This window comes from Grampus griseus, assembly GCF_964374135.1.
Source record: "Grampus griseus genome assembly, chromosome: 1".
In the NCBI taxonomy this organism is placed as follows: Eukaryota; Metazoa; Chordata; class Mammalia; order Artiodactyla; family Delphinidae; genus Grampus; species Grampus griseus.
In genome coordinates, this window is record NC_139017.1 from 107,749,143 (window position 1) to 107,770,604 (window position 21,462).

Consider the following 21,462-nt stretch of genomic DNA (forward strand, 5'->3'; position numbering starts at 1 on the left):
GAAGACTTCTCCATTTGTTAACCTTGTGACTTTGGGTAAGCTTCTTAACCTCTCTAAGCTTCAGTTTCCTTATTGATAAAATAGGGGATAATAATACTGCCTGTCTCATACGATTGTAAGGAGGAATAAAGGAGAAAATATATGTCAAAGCACAGTGCCTGGCCAGACTACATTTTTGCCATATTGGCCTCCTTTCTATTCCTCTAATGCATGGAGTGTGTTTGTTTCATTGTTTTGTGCTGTTGCCTGTGGCTGTAATGTTCTTCTCAGGCTCAATAATAGCTGATTCTTTTAAAAATCATTCTGGTATCTTTTTACTTGACATCTCTTCAGAGGGGCCTTCCTTGACTACTCCTTTAGAAGTAGTCCCACAACAATTAATTGCATCAAGGTCTTAAATTTTCTTCTTAGCCCTTATTTTATAGGTAAAATTTCTAAATATCTTAATTTATATTCTAATATAATTGTCCAACTTACACTTTATAATGCATATTAATATTCATTTACATACAATATAAAAACAGAAAACTAGTCTTTTTTTAATATATTAAAAATATTGCTTTAAAAATATAAACAAAAAATGTCTTGCACATAATAAATGCTGAATAAATACTTGTTCAGTGAGTGCATAAATGATGGAAGGAAAGAAGGAAACACCCAATAAATGTTAACTGTTCATATCACTACTTCTGAGTTCTGATTAATAATTATTGGCACTGTTGTCATTCTAGTGAATTTGTTTCTCTGTAGACTGTAGAGAAGGGGTACAATGGCTACAGATCTCTAGGTGGATTTGTAAAGAGTAGATTCATTTGACAGTTATTTACTGAGAATCTGCTTTATGCCAGGCACTGTTCAAGACCCTAGTAATGAACAAAACAGACAAAAATTTCTACCTCTGGTAGCTCACATTCAAAGTGGGTAACCAACCACTACCACTCTTACTTTCTTGCTGACAGTACTAGTGTTTGAAAGCCAGTGGGGTGACTCTACAAAACAGCTTGGCATAGAACTACCATATGAACAAGCAATTTCATTCCTGGGTATTTATCTGAAAAAAACTGAAAACACTAATTCAGAAAGATATATGCACCCTAATGTTCATAGCAGCATTATTTATAATTACCAAGATATGGAAGCAACCTAAGTGTCCATCAACAGATGAATGGATAGAGAAGATGTGGTGTGTGTGTGTGTGTATACACATACACACACACACACACACACACACACACACGGGTGACTGTTACTCAACCATAAAAAAAAATGAAGTTTTGCCATTTGCAACAACATGGATAGACTTGGAGGGTATTATGCTACATGAAATAAGTCCAACAGAGAAAGACAAATAAGAGTTCAGTAAATATAAAGGGAATTATCTTCAGTAATTATGAAACATTTTTTGAAAATAGTTCCATCAACATCCTTAATATGTTAAGTTGGAACTGCCACTATGTGCATATAAAGTAATAGTATTATCAAGTCATTATTAAAATTTACTTTAAAGTTTTCCTGTGTTCAGATTTGTACACTGAAATTTTCTGTAACAAAAGTTCCATACTTTATAGGATGAGTGTTTCCTTGTTTATAATGTATTTATTTTTAGGACCCTGGACAAAACCAGTGTTATGAAATTACAAGATGAGTACTTTATGTATGTTTTAGGAAGCCAAGTTGTCTGAAATAGTTTCAGCTTCCAACGTCTGGAAAAGTCATTATGAGAAAATTGCAATAGAAAAAACTGAATTGGAAGTTCAGATCGAAACAATGAAAAAGTAAGAAAAAAAATTTAGAGCCTTTTTACTGTTTCATAAGAAGTGTTTTCTGTTCTTTCCAACTTGAGTAATTTGTATTTTGGTTCTTATGGATTACATGTGGTAAAGCTGTTTTCTATATGATTGGCTATTTTTGCCATTTATAATTAATAAACTTTTCTTAGTCTACTTTAAAAATACAATAAATATGATTACCCATTAAAACTGCATTGGTGTTCACAAATTATTGTTCCTTAAAGTGTCTTACATGCATAACAAAGAAAAATAAAAAATGTACATATTTTATAAATACATGTATTTACATATATTTATATATAATATATTTATATATGTAGTATAATATATTTTTTATATATAAGCAGATTTTTTTAAATGTTTTTAACAGCAACATCAGCAACGACAGCAAGTTTTTAAATTATTTTATTTTATTTTTTTGGTTGCACTGGGTCTTAGTTGTGGTGGGTGGGCCTTTTAGTTGCAGCATGCACGTGGGATCTAGTTCCCTGACCAGGGATTGACCCCGGGCCCCCTGCATTGGGAGCATGGAGTCTTAACCACTGTGCCACCAGGGAAGTAAAAATACATATATTCTATACTTTGTAATTTATTATTAAGCTAACAATAAATAACTATATATTTGTTTTTGAATGTTTTACTTTCTGTATATTTTCTTCAGTTTTATCATTGAAAACTAGTGTATATGATTTGCTTCTAAAGATTATTTATTGCCTCACTTGATCCTTTTATTTAACCTTTTCCCTGAAATTGTGTGTATGTGTGTGCACATGTATGAATGATAGAAAGACAGACCTACCTGTGGATCATAGTTTAGATGTTCTACTGACTAGCGAAGAGAATGTTGTGTAATTTTTCATTGGCGTCATCAATGGGTAATTATTTCTATTCAGTTACTCAGTAGTAGTAACCTTATATATAGATTACGGCTTCCTATTTCCTTTGCTGTATGAGTTCTAGTAACTTTTGAAACTACCCTACAAAAATAATTTCAGAAACACACTGTTTGAATGAAAATTTCTATGACTTTTATAAAGGCAAATTATTCATCTTTTGGAAGACCTGAAGAAAATGGAAGACCATGGAAAAAATTCATGCGAAGAAATTCTTAGAAAACTTCACTCAATTGAATATGAAAATGAAACTCTGAATCTTGAGAATACAAAATTAAAGGTACTATGTGTATGTGTTTATGTATATATGTATAGTATAATGACAACTTAGTCTACTTAGTAGAAGTAACTTGAAATAACAGCAGGTTTAGAGTAGTGCTCTTGTATCATTTTTTTCCTTTATGTTTCTCAAGAGTTTTAGAATATCATTATAATAAGTAACTTCTAAAACTATATCTATATATCTGTATGTACACATATATGCACACATACTTATATAGAGATATTTAGATGTTTATAGTTGTATATACAAATACATGTAAAGGTTGTTTTCAGCAGTACTAAGATTTATGAAGTTGAATAACTGTCTCTTTGTCTCAACCTAAAAAAGTTTATTTACTCTCCAATTTAGCAGTTAGGCGAATCATCCAAAATTACATTAACTTTAATGCATAAGATTATTTCTAGGTGTCACGGTTACAATAGGATATAGCCTCAGGCGTGGTCCGTTTGAAACCAGAAAGTATGTTCTTGGCTGCTTCATAACCGGAAAGAATTTTCCAACTTAGTCAAATCCAAGGGATGATTGGTTTTTATGTGTACCCAGAGTAAAGATGGGGAAGAAGCTTTTATACATTCTGAGGAAAAGGGTATTTGAGTTCCTAGTCATAGATACATGTAACCTGATGAGACTTGACTAAAGATGATGGCATCATTTTCAGTTCCTTAATACTGTTTTTGGAGGACAGTAAACAGAAGACAGAAAAGAATCTGTTTAATGGAAAAGAAGGCCAGAATTGGCAGTTCAAAACCAGTATGGCATCGGAGAACCTAGCTACTTTTTAGCTCTCTACTCTGCCATTCAAATGGCTGATGGGGCTCCATCCATTATAGCCAAGATTCAAATAACAGGATGGAGGGAAACAAAAGAAGAATTATCTCCCCCTTTTTCCCCATCTTCTCCTCTTTAGAGAGACTTCCTGAAAGTTCCATACCAGTCGACTCTTCTCCTTATTTAGGTATATGACCCCACCTAGTTACAGGGGAGACTAGAGAATGTAGCCTTCTAGTTATCCTGAACTCTAGCCAAATACGAATACTTCTTACTTCCTGCAACTTGTTTATGTTTTCCTCTATTCCTGTAGTTTTACTGTTCTTACAGTTTGGAATGCGTTTTTTCTCAGTATATAAATCCTGCCTTTCCTTTAAAGTTCAGTTTAAATGCTGCTTCCTCCCAAAGTCTTCTCAATTAGGATGAATCTTTCCTCATAAACTCCCATCTTTGTATGCACAGGATAATCAGGGGAGGTGTGACATATAGTTAGCTCTTATTCAATATTTATTGAATTAATTCTTTAAACATTTTATTCTAGAAGAGGAAGCAATTTTATTTATTATGTTTATTTTCTTAATTTCCTTGATATCCTTCAGAGGGGGGATTAGAAGGATATTTCATTAATTTTAAGTCTGGTTTTTAATTACATGGTAATGGAATTAATTTTAAATTACATATAAAAATCACTGAGTTAAAGCTTATATATTATATTCTATAAATAATTCAAAAACATGTATTTTTAACTCTCTGAATTTTGTTTAAGGAAAAACATCTAGGTATATTTGGCATATGTTATGCACAATGTAAAATTGTCTAGATGTTGTATTTTGTTACTTTCAATTATTTTAGAATAATTTTAGATTTTAGTTTCAAATGAAGAAGATACTAGCTGATACTGTTTCTAGGACCCCAGTGACCTCCTCTATTAAAAACAACAAAAGTTATTTGGAAGGTTACAAAGTTCTATTTGTTCATTATAGAAAGTTTGAAAAACAGAAAAGCACAAAAGGAAAAATTTAAAAATCACCTATAATCTCACAACTGAAAAATAAGTAAAGTTACTCTTTTAGCATATATATATAATTTGGGGGATTGTGAACTACTTCCAGTTTTGGGTTGTTTTTTTTTTTTGCTATTATAATATAAATAAAAATGTGGATACGTTTAGTCTTTTTGCATATATATTTTCTTAGGATAAATTTCTGCAAGTGGAATCATATGGTCAAAAGGAAGACCCATTCTTAATGTTAGTTTTATATATTTCCAGGTCACCCATCGTAAATGGGTCCCTATACTTTTTCCAGTACTAGGCAATTTTAAAACAAATCTCTCCAAATTTGATAAGTGATCTTATCTAGTTTTGGGGATTTAAATACCATCTATATCCTGGGGGCTCTCAAATTTATATCTCTAGCCTAGACCTTGCCTCTGAATTCCAGACATGTATTCTACTGCTTACTTGAAATCTCCACTTGGATATTTCATAGGTGTCTCAAAGTTATCATGTCCAAAATAGAGTTCCTATATTCCCCAATATGGTTCATCCTACAGTTTTCCTTGTCTCAGTTAATGGCAGTCATCCTTTCTGTTACTTGACTCCTTTCTCTCACACCTGCTTCCAGTTTGTCAGCAGATCTACTTCAAATATATCCAGAATTTGACCACTTCTCACCAGCATCACTGTCATCCTGGTTCAAGCCACCATCATGTCTCATTGTTATAGTGACTGCCTACCTCTTCTCTTTGCTTCTGCCCTTGCCTCTGCCCCTGCAGTCAGCATTCAGTGTAGCAGTAAAGTATTTCCTATAAAAATGTAAGTCAGACCATGTCACTGCTCTGCTCAAAACCCTTCAGTGATACCTTGATTAATAGAGTAAATATCTACAAGGCATTACACTATCTGGCTTTCCATTACCTCTCTGACCTCATATCCTTCCACGCTTCCCTTTGTTTTCTTGCTTTCTGCCACATTGGCCTTCTTGCTTTTTCCCCTAACTGGCCAGGCTTTCTCCCACCATTGCCTTTCTCTACAGGAATCCTCTTCCCTCAAAGAGCCATACTTCCTTTTGGTGTTTACTCCCAAGTCCCTTTCTCAGGAGGCCTCCCTGGCCCATTCCCAACTTGTCCTTACTGTCTTACTTTTGTGTATGATATATTTTACTTCTTGTTTTTTGTCTATATACCCCTTATTTGTGTCTATCTATACATGGAGTACATTAAGCTCACAATGGAAGGGATTTTTGCTTCTTATGTTCACTACTAGAAGACTATCCATTGCCTAGAGCATTTTTTAATAACTAGTAAGTATAATTTTTCATGTATTTGTTGATCATTTACATTTCTGCCTTTTGGAATTACCTACTCATTATCTTTTACATGTCTTTTTTCCTAATTATTATATAAGACCTCTCTCTGTATTAATCTTTTGTCATAATCTTTTACTTTTTTCACATTTTGTTAGGCTCTTTAGTTTTTTGAGGGGCTATGAAATTTTGGAGATATATGTACATGTACATATGCATGTATATATATGCATGTGTGTGTTTGTATGTGTGTGTATATCTTTTTTTCCTTTTCGGCTTCTGCTGGGAGTCTCACATTTCTGCACATCTGACTGCCTGTGATCCAGATACAGACTGTCTTTTCAAGGATGTTTGTATAGTGAACATCCTTGGAAGATAACAATGTTTCCTTCTACCAAAAGGCATGCTTACTACGTGTTATAAGAGATTTGGGTTCCCTAAACTCAGAGTTGCTTCTGTATACAACCCACCGCATGTACAGGTGTCATCTGGCCCTCTTGGTGTTGCTCTGCGGGAAGTGGGGCTTTGGAAACGAACACAGATGCTAATATCTGGCTACTGCTATTGCTTTGAGTAATAAAGAAATTAAGACTCTGACCCAGGAGTCTTGTGTCTTCTGCTAGCATGCATGAAACTGTGCTAGGCTAACTGGTAAACTTGGAGGATAAAATCTCAGACTCTTACAGTTCATGATATCATCTTTTGATTTTATGCTTAGTTAGGTTTTTGCTATCCTAAAATCAAATCAAATTTTACCTGGATCTTCTGTGAAAAACTTTAAGCTTAACTTTTAAATATTTAATACATTAAAATAAATATATAATTGTTTAATATAAAAATCATGTTTGCTGAAGGCAAATAGTTAAATCTGCTTTTTTCCTAATAAATGGTTGTCTTATTACCATTATATAGTGATCCATATTTTCCCCATTTATTCAAAAATCCAACCTTTGTCATACACTAAATATAATCTTAGTGTATTTTTCTTTTTCTATTCCATAGACCTCTATATTATTATGTTAGTGTCTTAATAATTTTAGTTCTTTATACATTTTAATATCTAATAAGTACTGAGATTCTCTAGTATCTTTTAAAATTTTTATTAGTCTCTTTATTTTTCCATATGAATTTTAAATTAATTTTGTCATATTCCTCTTCCCCTCAACTGTTATACTTTTGGTTGTAATTACAGTAAAGTTTTATTGATTTGGAAAAAACTGATATGTCAAGAGTATTGAGTCCTCCCTTCCAGGAACATGGTCTTTCTATTTTCCAAGTCTTTTTCATCAGTAAATTTTTAAAGTTTAAAAATAGGTCTTGGGGCTTCCCTGGTGGCGCAGTGGTTGAGAGTCTGCCTGCCGATGCAGGGGACACGGGTTCGTGCCCCGGTCTGGGAAGATCCCACATGCCGTGGAGCGGCTGGGCCCGTGAGCCATGGCCGCTGAGCCTGCGCGTCTGGAGCCTATGCTCTGCAATGGGAGAGGCCACAACAGTGAGAGGCCCACGTACTGCAAAAAAAAAAAAAAAAGGTCTTGAATAAGTCTTATTAAGGTTGCTCATAAATATTACTAACTTCCTGAAATTCCTAATTTTAGATGGTAATTATATGCAATCAGAAATAATTATTTTATTAGCTTCGTTGATAAATGAGTTATGTTTTTTAATGCTATAGCACTGGAGTACAAATGAATTCTAATGATTTATGAAATCTATTTATATATTCCTTAATAGACTACACTAGCTGCTTTGAAGGACGAGATTGCCTCTGTTGAAAATGAGCTCTTAGAATTGCAAGAAGTAGAAAAACAACAGAAAGCTCTTATTGAAGTTTATAAAGCTCAGGTGATCATTGCATTTAATTTAATGTTTGTTAAATTTGGTAGATAATTTAAAACACTGCATTTGTTTATGATGTAAAACAGAACTGAAGAAAGGTGGAGTTATTATTTGTGATAAAATATGATATATCCCAAATATTTCTTAAGGTCCCAAATACTTTTATAAAATGATGATTCTGCTGATTCCTGATTTAAATATCCTGTGTTTATATTGGTTATTCCTAAAAGTAGATCTAAAATTAATTACATAGGTGTAATGTGAACGTATAATAATCCTATTAGTTAATTTTGGTTATGTTTGTCGTCTTGTATTTTTAATGGTATTGATTTAGAATAATGACTCCCTTCAAGGGTCATTAAAGCACAATATTTCCTCTTTCCAAATAAATAAAGTATAATTCAGATTTACTCACATGAAAGGCCTGGAAGAGAACAGATGACAATATGTATGGAATAGAGAGTGTGTTAATTGGTAATTTATAGAAAAGCTTAAGTATTAGAAAGTTTAAGAAAAACTTCATTTGAAGGATGGGACTTATGTAGGTCCTTGAGTGGGTAACAAACTGTCAATAAAGAGCTTGATTTTCTTGGAAGAGAGTGTTTGAATTGAAGAATAATGAACTAAAGGTTAAAACTTAAGGAGGGGCATAATGTAGGTAAGTAGGAAGCGCTCCATCCCAATGGTTTAGATAGAAAATTGGAGTTGAGACATCCAGTTAGAATATTGCCGTCATCCCAGCTGGAGGTAAGAATGGAGGCTGTGATGGACTGTGCAGTGCGTTACTGGGAATGTCATCTGGGTCTTCCAGCTGGTTGTTCTGGTTTAATCCCCCATCAAGAATACTGTAGATGAGTTACCATATTCTTGACTCTGGGCCTTGTATAAAGTGCTCAGATATTTTTTGAGCAGATTTTGATTCGGAGTGTGAAATAATTGGTTTGGGAGCTAGTTTGGACCAGAGACTGATTCTTTAAAGTGACGTGGGCCTGCAAATGAGGATCTCTCTCTAATATTCAGAGCTCAGGTGAAGATTCTAGAAGTATTGATGGGAAAAGACAGGTAAATCATAAAAGGATTGTGGATTAGAGTAGAGCACTGAGTGATTCCTGTATTTAAAGAAGGAATAACATTAGATAAACATACTGAGAGTATTAATAGGAAAAGAAGGAATAACATTAGATAAACATACTGAGAGTATTAACAGGAAAATGATAATGGGTTTAAAATTGAAATTTTAAAATTTAAATTCAATTTTTTAGCTTTTTATTTCATACAGTGGTCCTAATAATAAAATAATGCATCTTACTTTAATAATGTATTTTATTTTCAGATACAGAAGTTGCAGGAAGCAGCTGAAATGGTGGAAAGCAGATGTGAAAGTTTGCTACAAGAGAATAACCTAATAACAAAAAACAAAAATAAAAAATTAAAGAAGGTAAGTTTGACATTTTAAACAATAAAATAATGTTTTATGTATGTTTTGTACTTTATGAATTTTATATAAATTCTTTAATTTTGGTCATTTTCTTTAGTTTAGACCTAGAAATTATCTGTTCTCGATTTCTGTGGCAGTTTGTTTTCTAAGGACATGACGTTTCGTCCAGGCTTGAAATGTTTGTTTGTGTGAATATTTTTTTTTACTTTTTCCAAAATATTTGGGAAATAACATAAATGTATAATTTTTCTGATACAAGAGCAGACTTAAGTAGCAGAAAAAATGGTTATTTGTCACTGAGCTTCATGCAAAGTTGAATACCTTTCATTTTTAATCTTACCTTTTTATTCTGGTAGTAAATCTTTTGTGTACAAAAGCAAAGTAAATATTCTCTGCTAAATGCTTTTATGGAAGAAAAATAACATTAAAAAACCCAACATCATTTACTTTTTTTTCACCCTATTGCCAAAGAATGAGGGGAAGTTCAGTGTTGGCAAGTTATGATGTTTTTGTGAATATTTTTAAATTTTTAAATGAAACTGCATCCCTTTTTGGGTCTTTTCACGTTGTTTTGGTAAGGAAGCAGCAAAAGTTGTAGGACGCTGACTCCCCTGACTCCCGGCTGGGGACATCATGGGATGTTACTGGTCAGTTCCAACTGAGTGTAATAAGGTGACTGTCTCTGGGTCGTCCCCACATCTTGGAATTGAGAAGTCTGAGTGAGGCACCAATGTGAAGAAGAAAGAGGTCAGCCAGGGCAGACATTCTGCTGGTTAAAAGAGATAAAGGTAGCCTATCAAATGTGCAACTTACTACTTAGAATTATCAATACTTTTCACCTATTTTTAGCAGAGCAGAGAAGAAATCATTTCATACCTCTTGATCAGTTTTTCTCATGAGACATACCAATGCAAATATCTCCTCTTTTGTAGGCAGTACTCTAAATAAATGTCTATTTAAAAAGCCTATTCAAAAGGCCAATGGGGCAGGAGCCTGTGATTTTCAAATACTGTGAGGTCACAATGTTTTCTTACTGGTATTAAACCAGACAAGCCATTATTATTTGTTTTTCTAATGAAATGCATCCTTTTTCTTTCCTACTGTTTTAAGTCTCCTGGTTTTCTCATGGGCTCTTAGATGTTTGGGGACCCAGAGGTAGGCTTTGTTCTACTTTTATCTTTTGTGATCAAGAATGCCAGATGTTGCACAGCAGCTCTGTGTGTTTCCTGTCTCAGGGAAAGAGTCTAGCTCTTGTTTTCCCTCCCTGTGAACATCCTAAGTGCCCTATGTCTTGTTATTTTTTCTTAACTAGCAGTACAAGCATTTTTTTAGGGCTGCTTCTTGTCACATCTCCACAAAAGTGCCACAGTGAAGAATTGCAGCAGCCAAAGAGATTAATATAGATACAGTTAGATTTGTTCTTAGTAACATATAACATTAATGATCAAATTATAGTCTACTGAGTACTGCTGATATTAGCTATTTTGAATTTATATACAGTAAACCTACTGATGTGGACTAAGCTGAGCACGGCAAGGCTGCTCTAATTGAAATATCTGAGTTACCAGATCGAATGACAGAGAGTCTAAAGTTACTTTAGCCTGATGGCTGGACAGCAGAAAACTACCATACCAGCTTTCTTAGTAATATCTATACTTGAATGTAAATGACAGAATTCAAAAAAGTTTACTTTCCTAAGTAATTTAAACAATCTCCCTGCAAGCTAATATTACCATAGTCGTTTATTCAGCAAACTTTTTGGAAACTAATTGAAGTCCAGCCCACTTTTGAGTCATACATTCTTATTTAGCAGAGGCTAACTTAAAGTTTATTCTTATTTATTTGGTTAAATCTTTTTTAAAAAACTATTATACCTAAAACATTTACTATATTGCAAGCATATCTAGTATTTAAGATAGTAGAAACGTTAATGCTGAATGTGTGATCTTGCACTTATTTCCCTAATGCTACAACTCAGGTGAGAGGCCAGATGGAGTCTCATCTGAAGGAGTTAGAGCACGACCGCAATTCCTTGACGGCAGCAGAACAGAGGCTTCACGAGTGTCAGGAGAGCCTGCAGCACCACAAGGGGAAATGTGCAGACCAAGCACACGCCATTAGGGAGCTTCAGGGCCAGGTGTCCAGCCATCATTTTGATTTTTGCTAGATGTGTTAAATGCTTTGGAATAATTTCACCAGTTGAGGGCACTCATGTCAGGGGGTGATTATTTTACTCTCATCTAAATAAGTTGATAAAAGGTCAGTTTCATGCAAATACTATATTATTTTCAAGGTATTTTTTTAAAATATTGGTAATTAAATTTGCTGATTTAGTTTATTCATACAAATCTGTATTTAGACATTTGAGGACATAGTAATAGCATGAGTGAAGGAACAAAGCTATGTTTACATGTATATTTTTTGATGTTAGGATAAGGTAAATTATTGTAATTTACCTTACAAAAACTAGAATTTATTTCAATTAGAATTAGGTACCAAGTTTATTTGTATTATTCTCAATTATTTTTTTCAACATATACTTTTTTTACTCCATCAGAAGAGAGATCGTGGGTGCCATACAGCCATCTCTTAACTCAGTGCCTAGCACATAGTAAACAATAAATATTTTTTTAATTATTTTTCAAAGAAGCTTGTTCAAAGGTGGTGGCAAGTCTTTTTCTTTATCTGCAGAATAATTTTAGGAAGGATTCCCTATCTTTCAAATGTAATCTGGATTTAATATTGAAATGCATCCTCATTTTAAAAACAGGCAAACAAAACTTTGCTGAGTTTAAGTTCCTGAAAAGAGATCTTTCTAGGAAAATGTCAGATCACATAGATAACCTAAATTACTAATTGAAATTATGAGAAAAATTCTATTTTTATTTTTCAAAACATCTTAAACTATTTAAATATAGCTTTTGAAGCAATGGGAAGAATATTCTGTCTTGGCATGGGCAGGTGTGTCTTTGTTGATTTGCTTATCTATTTTATTTTGCTTCTCACAAATACGATTTTTACTCAGAGTTACAACTTCACAGATATTCAATTATCAATCACTATCTGTAAGTGAAACAGAAAACTGTAAGAGTAACCCTAAGTATCCAACAATAGGAGATTACTGTTTAAAATCTTCACATTTACTTAATAAATGTTCTTTTTCAATAAAACATTACTCAGAATGTTTTAATTGCCATCTTTCAGTAAAATTTTTCATAGATTTTCCGTGAGGCAACGTAGTTTTTTTTTAATTAACCAGGAATTTAAGAACTTGTATTTTAACAATGTAATATTTCGTGGTGTCTCTCTGTATAGGAGTAATAATAATATTTATACTTTCTTCTTTTTTATAATTGTTCTAATGATAAACTATATAGATTTCTTTGGAAGTTGATTATAAAGAAAATAACCAAGAAAACTTTTTTCTCCTTTAGGTTGATGAAAATCATGATCTTCTGACAAAGCTTTCTCTGGAAGAGGAAAATTATCTTATTCAGTTGAAATGTGAAAACCTTAAACAGTAAGTATTAAATTGACTTAAAATTGGTGTTACCTTTTTTTCTACACAGTATAATTTTAAAATATATGTCTTCTGTAAAAAGAAAATTAGAACAGATGGATGCAGAAAATAAAGAGCTTGAAAAGAAGCTGGCAAACCAAGAAGGATGTCTTAAGCATACCAATCTTGAGTTTAAAGAGAAATCTGCAGAATATAGAGCATTGGCCAGACAGCTGGAAGCTGCTGTAGAAGAAGGAAGACAAAAGGTACAGATGGCCTTTATTCAGAAACTTTTTAATTAGTTTACCGAAGAGTCATCTTTTGAAACAGACAATATCTCATCTTGCCAAACCTACAGTTATTGTTTTTATCCTGATGACAGGGTGAAGGGAGCAATTACATTTTTGTTTTTTACCTGCTTTTCCCTTTTGGAGCTAAACAGATAGATTACTGGTCCAGAGTTACTTCACTAAATAAATGATGATGTGGCAGAGTAAAGGGCAGAGATGGAAAACACTTTAAAGAAGTCTCCCCTCTTTTTTTTTTAAATGAAACCACAGCAAATATGCAAATTATTGAACCTTTGGTTTTGATCAGGATTCAGTGAGCTATAAAGCTCAACTCCCTTTTCTTTTGGCAAATGTTGTTGTATAAATAAATACAGACAAGAATTAATTTCCAGTTAAATCCATCTGGATAGCATTTAATACATATCTCACTGTCTGTCAAGCATTCTGCTAGTGCTTATGATGCAAAGATGAATAAGACCTGGCCTCAGCTCTCAGGACACTCACAGTCCAGTAGGGAGATAACATGTGAACAAACAAATGTCATCCAGCAAGTAGGTGCTACAATGCAGGGAAGATACAAGGTACACCAAGGGAGTGTGGTTAGTTCAATCTGGAGAGGAGGAGAAAATGATTCGGGAAGATCTCAAAGAAGAGGTAAATTTATCAAGTGATTTGAAAATGTAATCTTGAAAGACACGAGGTGGGCTTTGGAATCCACAAGAAGTAGATTTGAATTCTGGCTCTGACACATTATACCCTGACCCAGGGCAAGCTACTTTCTAAACTTTAGTTTTTTAATTGATAAAATGGGGATGATGAATTTCCTCATAGGATTGAATGATGCCAAAAGGAGATTGTCTATACCCTGATGACTCTCAGAAGTATATCTCCGCCCCAGACTTTTCTCTATCCTGACATCTAAATTCATATATTCTGCTACTTATTTGACATCTCCACTTAACATAGGCATCTCAAACTTAACATGTCCAGCACCAAATTTTGAATCTATCTGTCTAGACTCTCTTCCACCCATGGTCTTTCCCAAGCCTGTTAAAGGCAGTTCCACAAGGGTGAGATAACATCTGATATCCTTGAAATGTGGCTCTTAAATCGTAAGTGTCATATAGATATATTTTGATTTTTTTTTTAACTCCAGGAAAGCAATTTAAATTGACTTTGAAAGACACATCATTGAATGAAAGCTAAGTAGTAAAATGTACTGCCAATGATAGACGTGTAATCCAGATTTCTCAGTCCCAACCTTTGGGAGGAAAATAAGAAGTGACTTTATCCTGGGTTCAGACTAAATGGACTTTGGAAATGCTAGGTGCTCTCAGATTCCTTCTCACAAGAGTTCAGTTCCCAGAGATGTGTCTGCCCTCTCCTTTCTTTCCTGCTACAATGGAATATGGGGTTGTCTTTAGTTCCTACCACATGAGGAGTGCCATCACTGCACTGTCACCATTGTCTACACTGCTGGACATTGTAAAGGACACAGATACTTGTCCTGAGGGCCCTTTCTCCCACAGCTTCAAATCCTGCTATCCTCACAATCACCCTTGGAATTTGTGCACAAGAAATCTTTGTAAATAACTTTATAATAACTTAGAACTTAGTCCATGGGAGTGAGATTAGAGGACAGTCCTTTCTACTAGCTCCTTGCTCCTGAACTAGTCCCTGCGTCCACTGTCATTCTTATGGATCCAACCTAGCATTCCTGCAGATAGGCTCCCAAGTATCTGAATCCTTGGATGAATGTAGCTAAGCTAGACTTTCTGCTAAAATAAGCCATCGGAGAAATATGAAAACTCAAATTCAGAATATTTTGGAAGTGAATGAATGAAAAACCAATCTCGTGTGTGTGTGTGTGTGTGTGTGGTGTAAATATCACCTACCCTGCCCCCAGTTCTGTCCATCCAAGTCTATAATCAGCGTTGGTTGTGGACTTTATATGTCCCACCACCACTCCAGACACCATGGTAAATATAAATACTGTAAAACATGGCAATTGGTCAACAGGTTATAGAAATATAGTATTGGGGAAAACCTACCAACGTCACAGAGCAGTGCAAATACGTATACCTCTTCCACTTCAAGCTAATTTTTCAGGTACTTACACAGCAAAGAGGAGAATACATGCTTACACTATGCGTTTCTCAAGATAGAACATCTTTAAACACTTTCTAATTAAATTGTCTAATATCCAAATAATACCTGTTTGGAAAGAAGTGATACAGTATAACGATGTCAAGGCTTTAAATCATATTTTAAAGAAAGCACATTTAGTTTTTTCTTTTAATTAAAATTACAGGTTTCTGAAGAAATAGAGAAAATGTCATCTAGAGAAAGGGCTTTACAAATTAAAATATTAGATCTGGAAACTGAGCTTAGAAAGAAAAATGAAGAACAAAATCAACTTATTTGCAAAATGAACAGTGTAAGTATTAGTATGGCTTAATGTATTTTCATTAAAAATAAGTTAGCATTTAGCATTCTACCTTGGAGTTTAGTTATAAACAATTAAAATACAAAGTGAGGGGAATCAAGGCTATTGCTTTACTGATAGTATTAAAAATAACAAATAATATAAATCATAAAAAATAAAAATGGGGGCTTCCCTGGTGGCGAAGTGGTTGAGAGTCTGCCTGCCAATGCAGGGGACACGGGTTCATGCCCCGGTCCGGGTAGATCCCACATGCCGCTGAGCAGCTGGGCCCGTCAGCCATGGCTGCTGAGCCTGTGCGTCCGGAGCCTGTGCTCCGCAACGGGAGAGGCCACAACAGTGAGGGACCCACGTACCGCAAAAAAAAAAAAAAAAAAGTCAGCATTTGGGCAAAGAATTATTATCCTGCATCCTTGGTAGCATCTATTACATTTCCCCCGAAGTCTCATCAGGCCCTTTCCCTGTGTATTACTTTTACATGACAAATGCTTAATGAAAGTTACAGATATCATTGACTTATTTTCTTTCTAATATGAGTTTTTCAGTTTTTAAGATAAACACTTATTATGAGTTAGATTTTGATATGTCTTAAATAATGCATATTATATTTTAGAAAGTTATAAGTTGGTGTTAAGTAAACATTTTATATCTGCATGTGAAGTGGATACTTTGGTCCACTCAGCCATGAGATGAGAATACCAAATTGGCTGTGTTTAATTAGTCTTCTAATGTTTTTTCCTAACTATTCATGAAACAGTCAGATGGCATAACAAACTGTGAAAGCTGGCACTAGTTGGGACTGAATTACTTGAAAACTATCTACTTAACAGTGACACAGGAAATAATACTTTATTTTTTCCAGGAGCCAAACTCCATGAAAACTATTTTTTCATTCCCAAGCATCTAAATCATTGAAAACCTGAAAGGTTCAAAAGTTAAATGAGTTTTGACGTGCAATATTTTAATTTTATTGCCATCAAAAGTTCCATGGCAATTTAATCAGAACAAAACATTTCTCATCTTTAATTTAGCACAGGCCTTCCCTTTATTTCAAAACTTTTTTTTTTAACTCACTGTCAGACTTTCTGTTGTAAAATATGTGTGACATTCTTTGTGTAATTGAAACTTCTGAAAAAATAAAATAAGTATTAAGATGAGGTGTGTTTGCTATAATATTCCCAGTACTTGGGAATATTAAAGCTGCTAAAATAGGTAGATTTAAGATCTGATGTTTTGCTAAACCTGATCATTTTTACAGTAGTAAGAAACTAGAATTCTAACCATAGATTTAGACATTGCTGAAAAATGGGTTTATGAGTTCTTTCCCTTCCAGAGGGCAGTTTAGTTGGCAATTCAGTATTTGTTTTGTATACAAGGCTTAGCTCCATCTGAACTGTAAGCACCCTGAGAGGCTGTCTCATAGTTAATTGTATGCTGGTGTCTTCTAGGGTGCCCTGCGCACAGTGGCAGGCCTCTACAGATTTTCTGCCCAGTGCTCCGGGGGAGGGCGGAGTGCTTGCACAGACCCAAGGGTGACCCTCAGCAGCTTACCTCAGACCAAGAAGCCTGACATGTCTTTGGAGTCTTATATATTATACTAAAATCCATGTATATTTTGCTTTCTACCTTACAGTATGTGTGTTTGTATTAATATTTTTCCCTCCCAAGTTGTTAAGTAAAATCGATGTTCCTCAAAGATTCACTATATCCATTCTGTGACTTTGTGTAGCTCAGCCTAGCAAGTTGTTTCATACCACCCACCACACTTCCCCTGGGGGCATCGCTCAGTTTCACAAGGTATTGGGTGTCATTGAACACCTGATAGGAAGGATATAAAAGATTTTTCTTCTCAAGGTGCCTACATTTTAGTTGGAAGCTAGATGATATTTGCAGCCTGTCTATCTAAAGTATTTTCAGTGAACAGATCTCTTGGGAATTTATATGCAGCTGAATATTTTAAAAATACATTACATTTAAAATTTTTTCCTCAAAGAATACCTATGATATTGAGTTCATTTTATTTTTTAAAAGATTCTAAAAATAAAATATTCATATTATCAAAACTAGAATTCTATCAGTTTTTAAGATAGCAAAAGTCATTCTTTTAGGCAAAGAAAATGGCAAAAACTAGTATTAAAATATGTCATGTTAAATGTAATAGAAATTAATAGTTTTAAGTAAAATTCATTTGAGTTAATCATGTTAAATATGTAATAATTTGGGGCTAAGTGAAGGTGTATTACAACAAACTCTGTCACAGTAGAGATCAACCATGTATGTGCTTTATTCTAGATTTTAAAGAAAAGTGAGCTCTAAGTTAATAATCAACACATCAGATGTTAGGATTCTTTCTTTAAAAAAATTAAAAACCATGTATTCAATTATTGTGTATATAAATTTTATATTATGACTGTCCTTTGATATGAATGTCATTATTAATTATCTTTATTTCTTTTTTTATTTAGAAAGCACAACATCAGGAAGTATGTTTGAAAGAAATACAGCATAGTCTTGAAAAGTCGGAGAATCAAAATGAGAGTATTAAGAATTATTTACAGTTTCTTAAAACTTCTTATGTAACAATGTTTGGATAAATTGTTGGATTTATTTTCTATAAGCAATAGGTTTTTACTATGAGTCTAAAAAGTAATTAGATAAAAATTAAATAAATATATTATCTGTTGCTATATTTTATGATTTATGGGTGGTACTATTAGGGTTTTTATGTAAAGATTTTTGAAACATAATTTATTATCCAGTTGAAACTTTAAAACAAGATACATGTTAGTATTCCTTTTTTGCTGGATAATCTTCACTTAGCTCTGGATTAATATCTATTTAATTTATTTTGGTTTTTGGAATATTTTACACACAGAAAAGAAGCCAGAATCATTCTTTGTAGCAACCATTCAAGTGAATTTGTAATAAACCTAGGCCAATTATGAGCCAAATACATGATTTTAAATAATGTATATAATTGTTTTACATTATGGTGCTGTATATTTATATATTAATATAATAAAGGAAAATATTCTGGATATTATTTTTAATAATGATATAATTGCATACTTTCTAAAGATACCAAAGGTCTCAGTGTACTTAATATTATTTCAAATATGCAGAGATGCCATTATAATTCCTGTGAGGTTTTAAATATAGAATTTTAAGTCATGGCTACTAAATGCCAACTGACGGTAACAGGTGAAAATATGTTGGCATGCATTGTTTCTTTATAAAGAATAGGCATTTAGGCTCTCCTATAAATTCATAGTCTCTTTTGTTCTTCATCTTATGTTAGTGATTGTCTGATATTATTAGTGTAGACATTCTGAAACCCCTGAGTTAAGTGAAAGATTAAAGGGGAATAGCTTGTCCCACCCCTACGCATGGCCAGCTCACATGGGATGATCAAAATAAACACTCTTAATCCCAGGAAGCTTTAAAATAAGGTGTTTGTTATTGGGATGACGTAGAAGAGCTACCAAGAACATGTTCTCTGTAATCTCCTAGCCTATGTGTCAAGGCAGGATACTCTAAAAGGGGATGGATGTAATTGACAAGGGATCAAGTAGTAGTGACTTCTCTCAGAGAAAGGCTTGAGAGCTGTTTATTCAAAGAACACTCAGGTCTCAAAAGATTGTTCAAAGAGGCAAGTTGTGTACTACACAGTCCAGCCTATGAACAGAGCTCAGTCCCCCCAAGGTGTTTTATCCACTTCTGACCAGAAATGGGGGCCTGCTTATCTCTGGTCCCCTCACTCCTAAGACTGCCATATCATCTGCAGGGGCTTACTACCCTGTGACCCAACTGCTTCATAGTATTTTTCTTAAAATAGCAAAATACAGTAATTTCAGAAACTGGCCACATTTCTTTCCCAACAATTGCCAACAATATTAGAGTTGCCTTTTAATTTTAAATCATAGTACTTGTGGTACTAAAACACATGCTTGACCCTTGTGGTCCTTTCTTCATCTCCTACGGCAAAGACAGCCTTAGGAAATACTCACGTGAAAGAAAACTAAGGTTCTTGAGTATATCCCACTAGACTGTGAACTCTTTAAGGGCAGAACTGTATCTTATTTATGATTCTGTTTCAGCCACCACAGAATACCTGATATGGATACTCAGTTGATGTTTGTGAATAGGTAGATAGATGGGTGTTAAGAGAGGGAGGTATTCATATTCCTCCCTTAGATATGACAAAATGTAAGCATAGAGGGATTAACTTCTGTGGCTGTGATATAAAACTCTTTGGGTTTTAAAGTTGGCATTTGAACTCAAGCCTTCTGACTCCAAAATTAAAAGTTCTATGTACAATACTTTTCTCCTGTTGTAAGCTGTGACAGCAGCAGTAGCCCAGCAGCAGCATTGCTGTTATTTATTGAGTACTAGTCTGTGCCAAAGTTCTGAGTGTAGTACATGTATTAATTCATTTAATCTTTATGTCTGATGAGAAAGGTGCTATTAATTAGATTTACTCTTCAGGAAACCAAAACACAGAAAAGTTAAGTAACTTGCGCAAGGTCACACAGCTAGTAAGTAGCAGGCATCCAGAGTCTCTGCTCTTAACTATGACCGTACTACCTTCATGTATATTTCATAAATAAAGGTAATGGTTTCTTTTAACAAGCATGCATTGCTTCATCTATGAATACTTTCTCTTTTTTATATTTTTAATTTTTATCAAAGTAATTTGTGCATATGGCGTTTAAAAATTGGTCCCCGCAATATTTCATCTGGACTGTGGAAGGAAAAGTCTTACTGCAAAGTCCCTAAGGTTAGTACTCAGATGCTAGTGACACAGAATAACAAAGGAAGTTTGTGGGAGCCAGGAGAACTGTAACAATCTGTGTGCTTAATGTTTCCACGTGAAACATTAAGCACAGACATTCTGCTCTTCTGACGTGTGAACCAAGCTCAGCGTCAGGTTCAGAGTCAGTCTCCTGGAGTCCCCAAGTAGTGTTTGCTTCCAACTTCCCATCATCCCCAAAAGCCCTTGTTCCCACAGTACTAACAGGCTGGCAGGATCTTCTCTTTATCCTTGATACTCAGGGCCTCATGACTTTCTTAAGTTCTAAAAGTTTCCTTCCATTATTTATGGGATTATTACCTCTCCACATGTTCCTTTCCTCTTCCTTGATTTGTCTCCTGGATCTGACCTCCACGCAGCTTACCTTTTCCCTCAGGGTATCTGTCACTGGGTTTCTTGTGAGGTATTTCTTCCACCTGATTTTTCTAACCACTTACATGGTTCTCAAGGGCAGTCATTCTCTTTTTCTGTTGGGTACTGAATTTCTAAATAAGTCAGGATTGATTTTTAGTTCCCGAAAGTGGTGGGGTTTTTCTCGTTTTTTTGTTTTTCAGCACTGTAATTCCATTCTGTGTTCATTAAAATTCTCTTGTTTCTTCCATTGGTTCTACCTCAGCAGGCATCTCCTGTTTCTATTGTGTTGGCCATCTTTCTTTCCGAGAGTGAGAGCCGTAAGTGAGTTTTAATTTTCCTTGCCTGCTCATGGTTGTGTTTCCCTCAGTACCTGCCAGCAGCCTGCCTTGCACATTTCTGGGGCAGTATCAAACTAAGTGGTGAAAGGCATGATGGCTTCAATACTCGTGGGCCTGAAACCTCTTACCCTCCGCTGCGGTGCTGTGAGCAGCCATTCTGCTCCCAGACTTTTTCAGTCACAAGTATCAGTGTTTTTCCAACTACCAGTAATGGAAGCACTTTACTCCACTGAAGAGTCTCCTTCGAGGTTTTCTGGGGTCAGCAAGTTTGTTGCAGAAACAAGTGAAGTTCACGTTGGAGGGGAACCCCGGGCAGTATCTGTACCTGGAACAATGTGCAGCACTTTAAAGAATGAATTCAGTCTATATCTACTGGCCTGAGATTTGTGCATGATTTTTATTTTTAGGGTAAAA

At 34.5% G+C, this 21,462-nt stretch overlaps 1 protein-coding gene across 1 annotated transcript in view; it reads left to right on the forward strand.

Annotated features, from left to right (window-relative positions):
* ODF2L (outer dense fiber of sperm tails 2 like) overlaps nt 1–18,536 on the forward strand; it is a 42,346-nt gene extending 23,810 nt beyond the window's left edge. Inside the window, exons 10-18 of the mRNA XM_082675232.1 lie at nt 1,666–1,775; nt 2,828–2,963; nt 7,772–7,882; nt 9,210–9,314; nt 11,293–11,451; nt 12,749–12,834; nt 12,917–13,079; nt 15,415–15,540; nt 18,012–18,536. Of these exons, the coding sequence (XP_082531358.1) occupies nt 1,666–1,775; nt 2,828–2,963; nt 7,772–7,882; nt 9,210–9,314; nt 11,293–11,451; nt 12,749–12,834; nt 12,917–13,079; nt 15,415–15,540; nt 18,012–18,140 (1,125 nt within the window). The 3' untranslated portion in view covers nt 18,141–18,536. The remainder of the gene's footprint in view (nt 1–1,665; nt 1,776–2,827; nt 2,964–7,771; nt 7,883–9,209; nt 9,315–11,292; nt 11,452–12,748; nt 12,835–12,916; nt 13,080–15,414; nt 15,541–18,011) is intronic.
* Nucleotides 18,537–21,462: the final 2,926 nt, after the last annotated feature.